The sequence below is a fragment of the Cajanus cajan genome, chromosome 5, assembly GCF_000230855.2.
Source record: "Cajanus cajan strain Asha chromosome 5, NIPB_CcT2T_4, whole genome shotgun sequence".
Taxonomy (NCBI): Eukaryota; Viridiplantae; Streptophyta; class Magnoliopsida; order Fabales; family Fabaceae; genus Cajanus; species Cajanus cajan.
In genome coordinates this window covers 12,089,132-12,105,779 of record NC_138521.1, presented here as the reverse complement: position 1 = coordinate 12,105,779, position 16,648 = coordinate 12,089,132, and the positions used below count along the sequence as shown (strand labels likewise).

The 16,648-nt window shown below is 29.9% G+C and overlaps 1 protein-coding gene and 1 long non-coding RNA gene across 2 annotated transcripts; one reads left to right on the top strand and one right to left on the bottom strand.

Annotated features, from left to right (window-relative positions):
• The first annotated feature begins 1,074 nt into the window (after positions 1-1,074).
• Positions 1,075-3,359, top strand: LOC145957722 (uncharacterized). Its single transcript, XR_014433730.1, has 2 exons — positions 1,075-1,930; positions 3,150-3,359. It is a non-coding gene; the product is annotated as an uncharacterized LOC145957722 (long non-coding RNA).
• A 6,767-nt stretch (positions 3,360-10,126) lies between these two features.
• LOC109808416 (benzaldehyde dehydrogenase, mitochondrial) lies at positions 10,127-14,105 on the bottom strand. Its single transcript, XM_020371413.3, has 11 exons — positions 13,945-14,105; positions 13,318-13,455; positions 12,996-13,138; positions 12,730-12,883; positions 12,414-12,643; positions 12,186-12,275; positions 11,763-11,936; positions 11,539-11,676; positions 11,106-11,243; positions 10,938-10,999; positions 10,127-10,584 (listed from the first exon to the last, which is right to left on the bottom strand). Exons 1-11 carry the CDS (start codon positions 14,012-14,014, stop codon positions 10,311-10,313), a joined length of 1,611 nt encoding a protein of 536 aa, XP_020227002.2. The 5' UTR covers positions 14,015-14,105; the 3' UTR covers positions 10,127-10,310.
• Between the last annotated feature and the right edge of the window lie 2,543 nt (positions 14,106-16,648).

Here is a 16,648-nt window from a genome sequence, read left to right as displayed (position 1 = left end):
ACTCTTATTTATTTAATTTATATTAATTTACACATTTTCTATTAATGTAAAATTATTATGAAATAAAAATAATAAAAGGTACAATAAAATTTTCAAAAATATTTTATGAAAAACCAAAACACATTATTACATTTTGTGTAAAAAAAACTTAAACTACAATTAAAAAAATAGAGTATTTCGAATAATTGGGTCAATGCTGGAGTTTCTGCTATTCCCTCGTGTGATTCAATTTTTTTTGCATCATTATAGACCACCTACATTCTTAGCTTGGACTTTCAAGTTTCAACAAACGGAGTTGGGAGTTGAAAAAACCTCCTAAAAATCTGTCTTTAATATAAAAGATCATATATAAAGTCATACGCTCACATCAACATCAATATCTTTTTATTTATCATATAAGTTAATTTATTTATATTAAAATTAATCACCTTATTGATATATATTCTTTCTCACTTTCATATTCCCTTTTCACGATAATTATTATTTATATTACTTATTTAATATAAATATGGATATTATTAATATTTTTATTTTTCTCTCTTAAAATGAGAGTCTTTTTTTTTTTTGTCACAATGAGAATTAAATCTATCTCTCTATATTTCTAACTATTCCAACTCCTCCTCACTCAACTAAAAGATGGGCTTATTAACTTGTAAGTTCTTTAATCATATCTTTTCTATATTCATTATTTTTTGTATTCATTTACTCTCCTAAATATTTTAAAATACATTTCTCATTGAATGTCACAATTTTCACAAAGATTGTTTATCTAGGACGTGAAAATTATTAACATTTCTTGTATGACTGCCTCAGGTATTTTAAAGATGTCTAATTTGTATAATTTTATTATGTTGTGTTATGTATTCCTTCTTCGCTCTCTTTAATGTCTTAAAATACTAGTTATATAACATTGTTCTTTTAAAAACATAATCCTATTTTAAATTTTGTTGAATGTGTTCCATAATTTTCATAAAAAATTTTCACAAATTTTACAACAATCTTTTGACATTTTCAATTCATGTTATCAATGGTTCATATTTAAATTTTATGAATGTTCTAAGGCATAATATATAACAGCCCAATTTTCATAGCATGTACGAGGGCCTAAAAGCCTAATAAGGGTAATTTAGTAATTTACAGGGGTGTTTTAGTAGCCCAGAACGGGCCGTTCTAAGTTGTAACATCCCAAATTTTTCTACTAATACTACAAATTATTATTATTTATTTTTGTATTTATGAAGATTATTTCCTTATAATTATTTTGATTAATTAAATGAGTTTGATTGAATTTTTAAAGGTTTTTAATAATAATCATTTATGAAAATTATTTTGTATAATATTATTAATTATGATATTTTTGTTATAATTATTATTTGAAGAAAATCATGTTTTAAATTGTATTGATATTTTATTTTGATATATATATACGTTATTTATTTATTTATTTATTAATCAGTAATTTGGATTTTCATAGCTCTGGAACGGGTCGTTCCACTTTGGGAACGGGCCGTTCCAAATCAAGCATTCGTGGGTAAAATTTTAACCCAGAACGGGCCGTTCCACTTTAGGAACGGGCCGTTCCGGATGTGATTTTAAAAGAACAAAGTTTGACTCAGAACGGGCCGTTCCACATTGAAACGGGCCGTTCCAGAAACCCCAGAACGGGCCGTTCTGGTTTTGGAACGGGCCGTTCTGGTTTTGGAACGGGCCGTTCTGGGAGAGGCTTTTGTACCTATTCCGTGTGCCCAGAACGGGCCGTTCCGGATTCGGAACGGGCCGTTCTGGCCGCGACCTGATGCCTATAAATAAAGCGTTTTGCACTCTCTAAAGCTCATTTTTTTCATTTTCTAATCTTCTTCCTCCTTTCTCTCTGAAGACGAAGGGGAACCTAGAGGGGACGACCAACAAGATTCGGCTCCTGCTTATCGAGGTAAGGGGGGGAGTGAGAAACCTCGCTCTGGGTGTGGGATTGTATGCTGGGTAGTGGGATTGGCCCCCAATCCTGTGTTTGTTGCATTTTTTGTATGCTTATGTATGAGGGGTTTTTCCCAATTGTATCTGTTTTGCCTATTATTTTCTTATATGTAATTAATCGTATGAATTGAGATTTCTATGGGTTCCTATGGGAAACCCTAAGGGAATGCATTGATAATTGTAAGAGGCAAATTTTAAATGTTTTCTGTTTTACCTTCTGAGTTTTCTGTTGTGTTTCTTGATATTTGTTGAGTGTAAATATGTATATAATCTTGAAAATAAACAAGTTTTGATATGAATTAGAGTGCTCTGTGGGTTCCTGTGGGAACCCTATGAGAAACAGGCAAAATATGAATATTTTCTGTTTTTCTTTCTGATTGTTCTGATGTATTCCTTGTTGAATGAGATGTATAAATATGTGTTTATTTTTGAAAATAGATCAATTTTGATATGATTTTGAGTGCTCTGTAGACACTATGTGAATATGATGAGATGATGTGAAAAATGATGATTATGTGAATATGATAAGATGATGTGAAAAGTGATGACTATGTGAATATGATGAGATGATGTGAAAAGTGATAATGAGACATGATAATGTGATATGGGAATGAGAAATGATAATGGGATATGAGAATGCATAGAGTCTTGAATGACATGCATCATTTGCATAAGTGTTTTAAGGGTACGATATGGAATACACCGCCAGAGAAGGCCCCCTAGTGTAAAAGCTTTGGGGATTAGTCCTTGGGGATAGCTCGGTTTGGAAGTCCCAGTCTCGCCCATTGTGTGCATGGGATGTATCTTGCGCGGCTTAGCTATCCCGACGAGACTCTGGTAGTATATCCTTCTAGTGAGAGTGTGCAGAGGGTGTGACCCGGCATGTACTCCTAGACTGCTCTTCGTGTATTGCTAGCGGCAATATGCCATGTGATGTTTTACTGGCGCCACATGCATGATAATATGTAGTCTGTGTCCATGCATATGCATTCTTAATGTTATATGATAAAGTGATGGTTTATGTCTTGGATGAGTGTGATGTTATTATTAATTTATCTATGTTATACTTATTTTGTTTGTGTTTGGCTATTCGGCGTATATTTCTACACTGTGAGGCAGAGTGAGATGTTTCTCACTCCCTTTTCTCGTGTTGTTCTGTTTTGACTGTTATACAGGTGATCATCAGCGTGAGGCTGAGGATGTTGGTGATGAAGCTTAGGCTTCTATGTTGGGTTTTGCTCTGATAGGACATGTGACATCGGGACATAGATAGGATTAGTTTAAAATGTTCTTATTAAATTATTTTGGAAAATTCAGTTTTATTTCTTTGTAATTTTACTGGCATGTTATTTGGATTAAGTTTATGAATGTGAACTCTTTACCCTTACGTGGTTGGAAATTTGATTTTTATTGATGAAAATTTTTATTTGTTTATAATTATTGTATATGTATGTTGGGGTAGAGGGTGTCACACAAGTTACTAAAATGAAGGTGATTTAGTGGCTCAGAACGGACCTTCCCAAAATGGAACGGGTCGTTCCAAACTATTAAATTTTCCTATGATTCTTAGTTGAGAACGGACTGTTCTAGTTTCAGAACGGGCCGTTCCAAAATATGACCGTTGTGAGTTTTTAATGCAAACCTAGAACGGGACGTTCTGGGTTGAGAACAGGTTGTTCTAGATGTGAATTTTACTCATGATTTAAGGGTCCAGAGCGGGTCGTGCCAGATTTGGAATGGGTCGTTTCGGAGACACTTGATGCCTATAAATTGAGTGCTCTGACACTCCCAAAATCATATTTTTCAGTTCTGACTTCTTTCTTCTACATTCTCTTCTTTCCCTTCTACACTCTCTAAAGACTGAGGGGCACTTAAAGGAGGAGACCAAGGAGATCTTTGTTTTAGTTTCAACTGCTATTTATCCAGGTACGGGGGAAAATAGAATTATTTATATGTAGAGTTACATGAGAGAATTGGGTAGAGGAAGAGTCCCTTATAGGATTATGAGTAATTTTATAATTATTTTTGTTTGGAGAATTATTGGTCTTATGTGATTCTGTATGTATTTAGGACTACAAATATATGATTAATTTGTAAAAATGATGCTCTGGGAGAGAGAACGAAATTATAGAAAAGTGTTTGTAAGTTAGATTTTGGAAAAATTGGATTATTTCTATTTGAGGAATTAATGATCCCATTAAATTCTGTATGTGTTGAGGATTAGAAATATATATTTAATTTGTAAGAACGATGATCTGGGAGAGAGAACAAAATTGTAGAAAAGTGCCTGTGAGTTAGGTTTTGGAACAATTGGGGGTTTTACTGTTTATGTTATGATTATATTAAATGTGTAATTCCATTGATTATTATATTAATTGATAACATGATGTTGCGAATGGTATGTTATGACTTAACTGCCCAATGAATTATGATATGAGTATGTGAACATGAGATGAGATGTTGTGTGGAATGTGAATGTGATGTGATTGTAGTTCTTCACACCCGGGGTGAGCACGGCCCTAGATTGTTACGTGGATATCGTGATGGAAAAGGTTAGGAGGAGTGGTAGATGATTTCTCCTTAGCTTCTCCTTTGCTCGGATCTTCTTCAAGGAGATGGAAACCACAATGATGAACACTAGATGGAGGATGATTCACGGATTGGAAGAAGGCTTAAGCCTTGGATGGAAGCATCCAAGCTTAAGGTTCAAGGGAAAGCTCACTTCAAAGAGGAGGAAACCTAAAAGGGTTCCTAAAAGTGTAGCTCTCTAAATTCGGTGACTCTTGAAGAAATTTGGCTGAATAAGCTCTCAAATTTCATTATTCTCAAAAGTGAATACAAAAATGTGAAGGGAGGACTTAAGTATGCACGGAAATGAAGCACATAGGCACCTAAACCAAAGCTACACAAATTGGCGCCTAAAGTTTGAATTCAAATTTGAAATTTGAATTCAAACTTTGGTGCACATGTGTAAGTCCGAAAATTTAGGTACCAAGGTGCATTTAGGTCTGATTTGAGAGTCATTTAGGGTTAATTTGAGTGTCACATGTTCAGCCACCAATGGTGCAAAACATGTGACTCAAATGTAACTTAAATGGCTTCCAAATTAAACCTAGTTTAACCTAATTAGCATACTTTAGTATTCCTTGTATTTTCCTATTCTAATGACCTAATTACATTGGTCAAACAATTACAATGGAAAGGAAAAATTACAAGAATGAAAATGAGCCCAATATTGGGTACCAAAAGCCCAAAGGCCCATGAAGCCCAAAACTAGGCCCAACAAGCCTAAAACCTAAAATGCTACTCTATGTGGTCCAAAATACAAGACCAAAATATATGATACCTATACTAACATGATGTATACAAAACATATGAAAATAGCTATAACAAAATATGGCCCATGAAAAGTTCAACTTGGGCATTCCCAGGCCCATCAGGCCCATTGGGCCCTGACTGGCCCAAACCTTCATGTCTAGCCAACTCCTCTTGGCTCCTTCAATATGTCACCTCTTGCCTTCCTAGGCATGATTCCATCATATCGTGACCTTGGATAACATGTCAGGGGTGAGCACGACCCTAGGTTAGGGGTAACGTGACCTTGGCACAGTGTTATATCAGGGGTGAGCACGGCTCTGGATTGTTACGTGGGTATCGTGACCTTGAATAACATGTCGGGGGTGAGCACGACCCTGGGCTAGATATGCTATAGGGGAAACGTGACATTGGCACAATGTTATATCAGGGGTGAGCACGGCCTTGGATTGTTACGTGGGTATCGTGACCTTGGATAACGTGTTGGGGGTGAGCATGACCCTGGGCTAGATATGCTACAGGGAAAACGTGACCTTGGCACCCTGTTATATCAAGGGTGAGCACGACCTTGGATTGTTAAATGGGTAACGTGACCTTGGCACAATGTGAAGTGCAAGATTTGTGATGATTGGTGTGATTGTGAATTATGACGTGATGATGATGCATGATTGATCGAGTTATGATATGTTGAAATATTTATGAATATTTTTATTAAGTATAGAGTTATAATGAGACGATATGTTACGTTTTCCTTATGTGCTTTATATATAGATGCTTTCTTTTCTCACCGTACAATTTGTGGATGTTTTAGGTGAGGAAGATCCGACTTTGAGTGGTATCTAGGATGCCAACAGTTGAATTGTGGGTATGCTCTGATATTGTGACATCGGAGCAGAGGATTTCTAGGACATAAATTTTTTATGGTGATTTGAAGTTGTACTTATTAATTTAAAAATAACTTGTAAACTCTTATGTTTCATTTTATAATTTATTTATATTCAATTATCTTGAATATTGAAGAATATTTGTGAAGGTTTTTATGTGAACCCTTTTATCTATGTTAAAAATTATATTTCCTTAGTCTATTTTATTACAATATATGTGTTGGGGTAGTAAAGGTATCACATAATATTTCTCGCTAGATTTACATTTTTTCCACAAAGAATTAAAAAAATGTTAAAAGTGTAGGAAAAATCCAACAAAAATATTTTTTTATCAAGAAATTATGAAAAACAATTAATTACATTTATCAATTTTAAATTTTTATGTATTTTTTTATGCGTTGCTTAATTTGTAATTATGAAAATTATGAAGAATTTAATATAAATTTAATCAAACTAATGAAAATTTAATGTTATTATCATGTTTTAAATATAATTTATATAACGACCAATTAATTATAAATTTAAATAATTTATAACTTTACATATTATATTAATTATTTATTAATTTTATACATAATTTGTTGTTTTTAATATTTTTTTCAATTCAGCTCTTTTATTATAGTTTATATATGCATAATTAAGTAAATTTGTTTTGAATTAGATGTTACAAGTCTATATAATAATAATTAGGGATGATAAGTAAACTCATACTCGTGGATAATGTCTAATTCTGTCCCAATTTGATGGAGACTATCTAAGTTGATCGAACACGGGCACGGTAGTAAGTCAGACTTTAAACAGAGACCTATGACCTGACCTCTTTAAAGTCTGATTTGACCTAATTTGTTTAATAAAAAATTTAATTTTAAATTTTTAAAAAAGCCTATTTATATAAAAAGGTCAAACCCCAAGCGTGTGGTTCAGCGGTAGGGGTTGATCCACGCTTAAGCAAGGTCAAGGGTTCGAATCCTGCCTTGTGTATGCAGCTGCGTTAAATCTTGGGGCTAGCTATCCCACCCTTTGAGGTGCCTCCAACGTAGCGAGAAGATTAATCACTGCTGTCGGCGGTGGATACTCCAGGGACGAACCAAAAAAAATATAAAAAGGTCAGGTTTAGACTTATAAAAAAATTTACTAGGTCTGATAGGTCAGCCTATTTATTTATATAATATAATAAAAATATATATTATTAAAAATATAAATAAACAAATAAATCCATAAAACAAAAAAAAATTATCAATATTTAAAATATTTTTTATATAATTATTTTTTTATTATAAATTTATAAGCTTTCAATCTATGCAATTATTTTTTTGGTCCCTTCAACAAAAAATATTCAATTTTTCTCCTATATTTCTTTTTAAAATTTAAATTTTAATAATATTGTGCAAACTATATTTTTAAAATATGTTTGTTGATTTTTAATAATTAAATTTATTGGTCTAATTAACATGAATAATTTAAATAGGCTAATAGGCTTTAAAAAGGCCAAACCTATAAAAATAAAAAATAAAAAGCCTATGATAGATAATATGTTAGACTTAGGCTCTAATTTTATAGAACAGGTTCAACCTATATATTCAAAATCTAATCTAACCTAACCTATTTGTATCTGTAGGTATAGATAATACCTGATTCATTAAATTGGGGATGTATATATACATATCCACCTGTATTTGCTTAAATTTATAGATATTTAATTATTTTTTAAAAATTTACTTAAAATTTATATAATTTTTTACTATATTTTTAATTTATATCAAATAAAGATTTATTAATGTGATTTTGTAACTATTATTTTAGGTTAAAATTCTTATTTTTTATATTTTATTTAAAAATAATATTTAATTATTTTTTAGACAGGTGTGAGACGAATATAAATATACCCGATATCTAATGAGTACAAAGATGAGGAAGCAAATTTCATACTCACTAGGTATGAGAACAATGATGAGTATAGACGAAAACAGGTATAAAGAAACTTATACATGTCTCGTCTTATTATCATCCCTAATAATAACACAAATCATTTTAAATTCAAAAGTATATTAATCAATATGAATTAATATTTAAAAATTTAGATAAAGTTAAATGGGTTACATCAAAAGGAGTATATTACCAAAAAAAATATTTTTAAATAAAATCTTATTAAATCTAATTTAAGCAATCTTATTTTTACTTATTTCTTTGCATTAATTTTATTCAATGATTTTATTATATCCTTTTAGGAGAGTTACAAAATAATTAATATTGTGTGTAATGTTATAAATTACTTAAATTTGTATTAAATTGGCTGTTATATAAACATGCATTTAAAACATAATAACGTTTTAGGTTGAATTTACAGTAATATGATTTTACAGAATTTTTAATAAAATAAAAAATTAAAATTTTATTTATCTAACAACCCAATAGAAATTATTGTGATCCAACAATTTAAAATGCTTTAATAATATAATAATTATTGTTATAACTAAACTCCTTATATCATAGGTTATGATAATAGGTTTTCTATCTATGTAAATTCTGTTGATGTTGATTTGCTAATGTTTGTGTGATTTATTTTTTTCTATACAAAATATATATATAATTATATAAATTATTTATTGGCTCAAATGATAATTATTTTTTATTCTTCTTGTATAAGTTTCAATTTATATAACATTATTATAATATAATTTTAATTTATTAAATTTATTAAAAAAATATTAAAGAAGTTAAAGATAAAATATAAGATTTGTTATATTATATAAGAAGAAATAGTGTGTTTAGTAGCAAGACTTGAAAAAAAATTTAAAGGGCCAAATATAATCAAAGTGAAACTATAAGTTAATTATAGTAATTTTGATAATATAAATTTATTTTATTTATTCTATTGATAATGATATATTTAAAAAAAAACAATGTTTATATCAATTTAAAGTGAGAGTGTGAGACATTAATAGATTTTTTTTACAGTAAACAAGTTTTTAAAATATAAATATTAAAATAAATAATGCTGTGCAAATCTTGAAATACAATTGAATTCATATTATGTGTTAAAACTTAAACTATCTAGTAAAGAAGATACGCTTTTGCAACATGTTATGTGTTAAAACTTCTATCTAATAAAGAAGATATGTTTTTGCAAGACTTATCCAAAAAATTATAAAATCTCTACAAAGAGGACATAATGATAGAAAAACCAAATGTTAGATTATTGTCATGGATATTATCAATGTGAAATTTTTCTTAAAAAATTATTATGATAAACTTATATTTTAAAAAAAATCACATCTAAAATTAACACATGAAATAATAAAATAATTTTTTAAACATATTTGTAAATTAGATTTAAATATGTTTTTAATTTCTCAAATTTAAGATAAATTTATTTTTGATTCTTTAAATTTAAAATTATTATTTTTAATTTTTATAATTTTTAAAAATTTTATTTTAATTTTTTAAATATATTGAGAGGGTTTCTATTATTTTTAATTCCTATAATTTTTAAAAATTTTGTTTTAATCCCTCTAGTCACTAATAACATTTAAATATTAAAAATTGAGTTATGCATCACTAACTAATTTTAATGTGATATTTTTCTCGACAGGAATACTTATAAATAATTTTATACGATTATATTAAGTAGATTCTATAACAAATTTTAAATATAAAAATTGAAACATTTTTTTAAAATTACATGAATAAAATATAAATTTATCTTAAATTTAATGGACTAAAATCATATTTAAACCAATAAATTATTATCGATTAAAATAGTTAACTTATTTACCGGCGCATACCATATATAGTGAATTCTTAAAATAATCTAATTCAAACACGTATAATTAAAAACTCAATTCAATAATTCATCTTACAAGAGTTTGACATTAGGGACCGATCCCACGTGATATATTGTGTCACGCTGACGCATACAAATGCAAGGGATAGAAATAGACAGACAAAAGAGATAAAAAGATATAGATAAAGATTTATTCTTAATGAGTAAAAGGAAAACATTCTTAAAATGACATGATACCAGAAAAAGAAAAATATCAAAAACAACGTCATGACTCCACGAGCTAGTGATGATTTTATCATCTTTATCATCATTATCATTTTGTACTTCCATTTATTAAAAGCTAGTGATGATTCTCAAAGCCATGCTGGGTTCTTCAAGGAAGTAACAACAGCCTTCACTTGCAAGTAGTTCTTGAGACTATACTCTCCTTTTTCTCTGCCCTGACCACTCATTTTGTACCCTCCAAAAGGAATTGCAGCATCAAATGTGTCAAAGCAGTTTGTCCACACTGTTCCAACCCTCAGTGCCCTTGTCAAAGAGTTCGCAGTGTCTATGTTCTGTGTGAATATCCCTGCTGCAAGCCCATAACGTGAGTTATTTGCTCTTTGAACTACCTCACCAAGGTCCCTGTCAAAATTAGTGCACAAAATTTGATCAACCCACCAAAATTGGTGCACAAAGCAAAACACATACATAATAGTATTCTCCCTCCTTCTCAAAATGAAAACAATTTAAGATTTCTATACACACATTAAGAACAACTAAAAATGTATCACTTTTTATTACTATTTTACTAAAATAGTCTTCCTCTCTCAATAAATACCTTATTTTTAAGGGATAAATTAATAACTAATATTACATTGAAAGTGAGAACACAGGTCATTTTGAGACATTTTACAAATGTTAAAACTATAGTCAATTTGGATGGAGGGAGTAATACCATTCTTTGGCAAAGTAATTAACACTCATTTTTTTCTTACTTGAATTTTAATATGGTTTGGACTGGACCAAAGATCTCTTCCTTTGCAATCGGCATGCCATCCTGGTGATGGTTACAAATTCAATTGAAAACATTAGGAGCTGTATTTTCATTTTTTCAGTCTCATCTGATAAGTTGCAAAATGCAACTAAAAGAATAAAAGATATACCTTAACATTTGAGAAGACAGTAGGTTGAATGTAGAAGCCTTTGTTGCCAAGCCTGTCTCCTCCGGTTTCAAGGGTAGCCCCATTTTCAACACCAGATCTGATATACCTCAGTATTTTCTCAAATTGTTCTGAATCAATCTGATTGTTGGATCATACGCAAAATCATTAGTATGTTTAGACATTTTAAAAGAATCAAACATTAAGGGAATATCAAAGTAGTAGTAATGCAGCATTCTTTCTGTGCATTTCTCAAGTATCTGAACATCATATGGATGGTAACATATCTCCAATCATCAAGAATCAGCATTGAGTTAGTGAAGTGCAAACAGAATGCCAAATTGTCAAACATCAACCTTCAGAACAACTAAGAAAACAAAGCTCCAAGATCAAACTTGAGGATGCTATGTAAAGGGTTCTCTACTTAGCAATTTACCTGAGGACCTTGCTCTATTCCCCCCTTGAAAGGATCACCAACAACACGTTTCAAAGCACGAGCCTTTGCTTTCTCAACAAACTCATCGTAGACACTTTCATGTACAAATGTTCGAGAACCAGCACAGCAACATTGTCCCTGAATGTCACAAACAACACCAGTCAAGTTTCCCGAATTCCATGACAAATAATTGTTTTACAACAAAAGCTCAACACTCAGTATACCTGATTAAAGAATAAAGCAAAGTGTGCAAGCTCAACAGCCTGATCTACATCAGCATCTTCACACACAATAAAGGGTGATTTCCCACCAAGCTCCAAAGTTACAGGTTTAAGGTTGCTTTTAGCCGCCAGTTCAAGAACAACTTTTCCAGTATCAGTGGAACCAGTGAAAGCAAGCTGTGAGTGTCCAAAATTCATGTTGTTAAGACACTAACATTCCTAGATGTCTAATAATCCTTAGAATGAAAATAAACATCCTATAAGAAAATTGAAACTCCTCCACAAGATAAGGAAACTGAAACTAATTGCAATGGAAATTTTACCATTAATTCAATTGAATATTTGAATTCACATAAACTCATTCATGTCAACACTAAAATCATTACATTGCTCCACTATTACCATAGAGGCTAAATATTTTAGTACCTTATCAACTTCCATGTGACTAGCAAGAGCAGCACCAGCAGTTGGACCAAAGCCTGATACCACATTCAAAACACCAGGAGGAAGTCCAGCCTGCCAGACACATTTCAAATTGGGAATGATTAAGATTGAAGATATTATACGAGTAAATTAAACTCGACAAAAACCATGCTTCGCTTCTTACAACATGAAGATTGAAATAGTTGTGCTACATATACCACTATTACACACCTCATGAAATAGTTGTGCTACATATAAAGCAGACAATGGTGTCTGCTCAGCTGTTTTGATAACAATTGTGTTGCCACAGGCCAATGCTGGTCCAACCTTCCAACCAAACATGAGAAGAGGGAAGTTCCAAGGAATGATCTGACCCGCCACACCAATAGGTTCATGCAATGTTTGCACATGATAAGGTCCATCAGCTGGAACCGTAAGACCATGAATCTTATCTGCCCAACCTGGACAACATGAAAACACAAGTGTCACCAATGTTTCACAGAACAAAGGGGGGTAGGCTAAGTTCCTCATATTGTGTCCCACATACCAGCGTAGTATCGAATAAGGCGAACCAGCATTGGAATTTCAATCTTAGAAGATTGTTCATAAGGCTTTCCATTATCCCAAGTCTCAAGTGCTGCAATCTCATCATTGTGCTTTTCAACCAGATCAGCTATACGCAACAAGATCCTTTGCCTTTCCTACAAAATCATGGTAACAACGAAGCAAAAAAGAGATTCAACTTAGAATCATGAGACCAAAGATCATGCTGGTGCGTAAGATTAGAAAAAGTGAGATATTATGATCAAATACATATGCTGTCATCTTAGGCCATGGTCCATGATCAAAAGCTTTGCGTGCAGCTGCAACTGCTCGATCAACATCTTCAGAGTTACCCTCAGCAACATTAGCAATCACTTCCCCTGTCCTGGGATCCAAAGTTGGAAAAGTTTTACCTGATACCACAGAATCCCAATAGTAAGATACCCAAAATAAAATACTTCAAAATCTCTCTCTCTCTCTCCTTTCTTTTATTTTCCCAACTTTTTGTTTAGTAAAAAAACTCAACTTTATGTCCAAAATCATAAAGGGTTAGAATTGAAAGACTTTTGAGATTTACAAAATAAACACTCACCAGAAGCAGCATCCACGAATTTCCCATCAATTAAGAGTTGCGTATGTTCCACTTGCACTGATGGTTTAATGGGTTCTTCTTCAGTGGCAGCAGCCGTGCTGTATTTACAATGTCCTGAACCAAGGTAACCACTCCCACCTGAAAGTTTTTGTTTTTATTTTTGTTTTTTTTTTGGTTTTTTAATTTTGATCCAAACAGAGTTAATTACACCCATAAAAAGGCAATGAAAAATCCAAATCAAGACACCCCATTGAACACAAATTTGAGATCATGGTTATCACGTCTTTCAAAGTGACACAACATGACCACACTAAAAAGAAACACAAAATCGCAGGTGATACAAAAGAAGTAAAGTTCCGAAAACATAGGACAAGAGGACATGTAGTTGTTGACAGCAACAAACCAAGCATTGAATGAACCTCAACCGTACACAAAAACGATTCAAACTTTTCTCCATCACACCCTTCCCACTTCTCATTTCTCTCTTTTATTTCCCTATCAATCATCAATGAAACCAAATCCAGGAAAACAATTCAAGAAAAACAATTGAAATTAATAAATAAATAAAAAAAGATCACTTGGTATCTTTTGTTCAACATAGTAAAATGATAAGACCACCCTCTCTACCTCGAGAAAGTAAGGATGTAGAAGAAAATGAGCGAGAGATGAGCCTTGAGATTCTGAGAGAAAAAGCCATGATGATGATGATGATGAAACTGAGAGTCCCTCTTCTCTCTTCACTAATTATGTTCTATTAAGTGGTTATTGGTTCCCATTTTATATAAACGCATTTCCAAATCCAATATGTTTTATTTGTTAATAGTGTTAGTCACCCCACGCGATCAGGCTGAGTAATTTCCAATTATTTTTTATTTAATTATACTTATTTGCTCTACTCTGTGCAATCTTTTCACACGTGTAGTTGTCATCATTTCAAATGGCATATCTTATCTTTTATACTTACTTAATGTTTAAATTAATAAAATTATAATACAAAAAATGTAATAAAATAATTATAAACAATACAAAATAAATCATTCACAATAAGAAAGTTTATTCTAAATATATCATTTATTAGTTATAAGTTAATACATTATTGATAAATGAAGGATATATAATAATTTAACTATGAGTAACTTTAATAATTAATAATTATAATTTATAATTAGGAAAAAAATTAATTTATTACTTATTATTAAGATAAGATGTAATATTATTTTTATAATGGAATGAAAAGGAAAATAAGTTTAACATATACTTGTATTTTTAAATTAAAAAAAATAAAATTTATATTAAGTTAAATTAATTCGTTTGATCTATAGTTTTATCAAACTTTTAATTAGGCTCTTATTGTCAAAAATATTCTAAAATCATTCTTACAGTAACAATTATTTTATTTTTTAATATTGAAAATTGATAGAATGGAAAGACACTCCAACCCAATATCATAGATGCTTGAACCACAAATATTTCCACTTGATTTAAGCTTTATGGGGATTCGAACGCATAACCATAAAGAAAGTGAAAATTTAGTCCATATTCTTAATTATTTGTGGCTATGTTAGTAAATAATTATGTTTTAATATGTTAATCAATTATCTTTACTATTTTCATTTGTTTTAAATGTTTTTAATAAAATCCCTAACTTTAATAAGCTAATTACACCAAAACTTATAACTCCTTTCACGTTTTGATTTAAATTTATTTCAGTTTTTAAATTGTTTGGTATTTTTCAATTTTCATCTAATCATAAAAATTAAAAGAAAAAAAAAATAAAAGACATTACTTTTTGTCCGCAAAATTTAAAATTTTGATTTGATATTTTAGTTTGTGAAATAGATATAATAAATATCTATTTTATATAATTAAGTTTTAATAAATAATATTTTTAATATTTAAGTGATTGTAAACAAATCTTTAAAAAATTATTTAAGATAATTATTTTAATTTATATGAAGAAAGGATGTAATATTAAATATTTTAATCACTTTTAGAGAAGATATAATATTAAAATAAATTTTGAAGAGATTATAATATTTATATTCACTCTTCAAAAGTTATTTTAATATTATATCTTCCTTATTTATAATTTATAATAGTTATATTAAATGAGATTGTTTTTAATATTTATTTTTGTATATTTAAAATACTTATTTATTAAAATTTTAATTATATAGAATAGATATTCATTTTGTTACTTGTTCAAACTATAATATTAAATTAAAATTCTAGATAATACAGAAATATATATATATATATATATATATATATATATATATATATATATATATATATATATATATGTATACGTGTGTTTCTGTTTTTTTCTTAACTTCATGAATAGATGTAAATTGAAAAATTAAAAAAGAATTTAAAAACTAAAATATAATTTAAATCTAAACATGAAATGAATCGTAAGTTTTTATGTAAGTTTTTTTGGTAGAGTGATGAATAAACAAATAAACAAAAATAAACCAAAGGAAATTAACTAGACAATGCTCATAGAGGACACGACGTCCAACTCCACTGCCTCAAGTACGAAAGTGGCTCCCCAACCTATCAAGACATGAGCCACCTTATTTATCTATTGAGGAATCCACCTAAGAGAAGTTTTTGTGTAATTAGTATAATAGAATTAGGAATTTAATTAGAGCATTTGAAATAAAAATAAATTAATTATCATATTAAAAGGTAATTATTATATTACAATATCTTATTAGCATAAACTAACATATTTTTAATGGTGTTAATGGATGAGAGATTAATTACAAATTTTTAAATTATAAGAATCTTTTTAGAATACTTTTAATTATAGCAACTTATTTAAAAATTTGATAAAACTATAAAAACCAAAAATGAATTTAACTTTTATATTATACTAATGGGATTAAATTCGTGCCTTTATATTTTATTTAATAAAAGTATCTAAAAATTATCAATGTTTAGTAGATTAATTAGTATTGTCTTTGGTCTTCAAACTTAAAGGTCTTGAATTTGAGTCTTCTCTTTATAAGAATGATTAATTTTTAACATTATTTTTTATTATTTAAAAAATTAAGGGTAAAATCGTCTAAAAATGTGTACATCAAATGAGATAATGTAACGACCCTACTGGTCACTACACACAGCACAACATACCAGAACACCACACAGAAAAGAACAAGTATATACATATAGTGTCTAGAATATATATATATATATATATATATATATATAAGGTCCAAATCTGGCTAGAGTCAGAGTGTACAAAATACATCCAACAATGCTACACTAAGTAACTAAATACAACAACAAAAACAAACGTCATCTACTAGCTGCAGACTCTCCTCAG

Excerpts from the sequence above, each read along its gene's own strand:
- LOC109808416 (XM_020371413.3), bottom strand. The coding sequence starts at position 14,014 with ATGGCTTTTTCTCTCAGAATCTCAAGGCTCATCTCTCGCTCATTTTCT. Across the intron at positions 12,884-12,995 it reads GGCCTAAGATGACAGCATAT|GAAAGGCAAAGGATCTTGTT; the intron begins GTATTTGATCAT and ends ATGATTTTGTAG. Across the intron at positions 12,644-12,729 it reads CCTTATTCGATACTACGCTG|GTTGGGCAGATAAGATTCAT; the intron begins GTATGTGGGACA and ends CATGTTGTCCAG.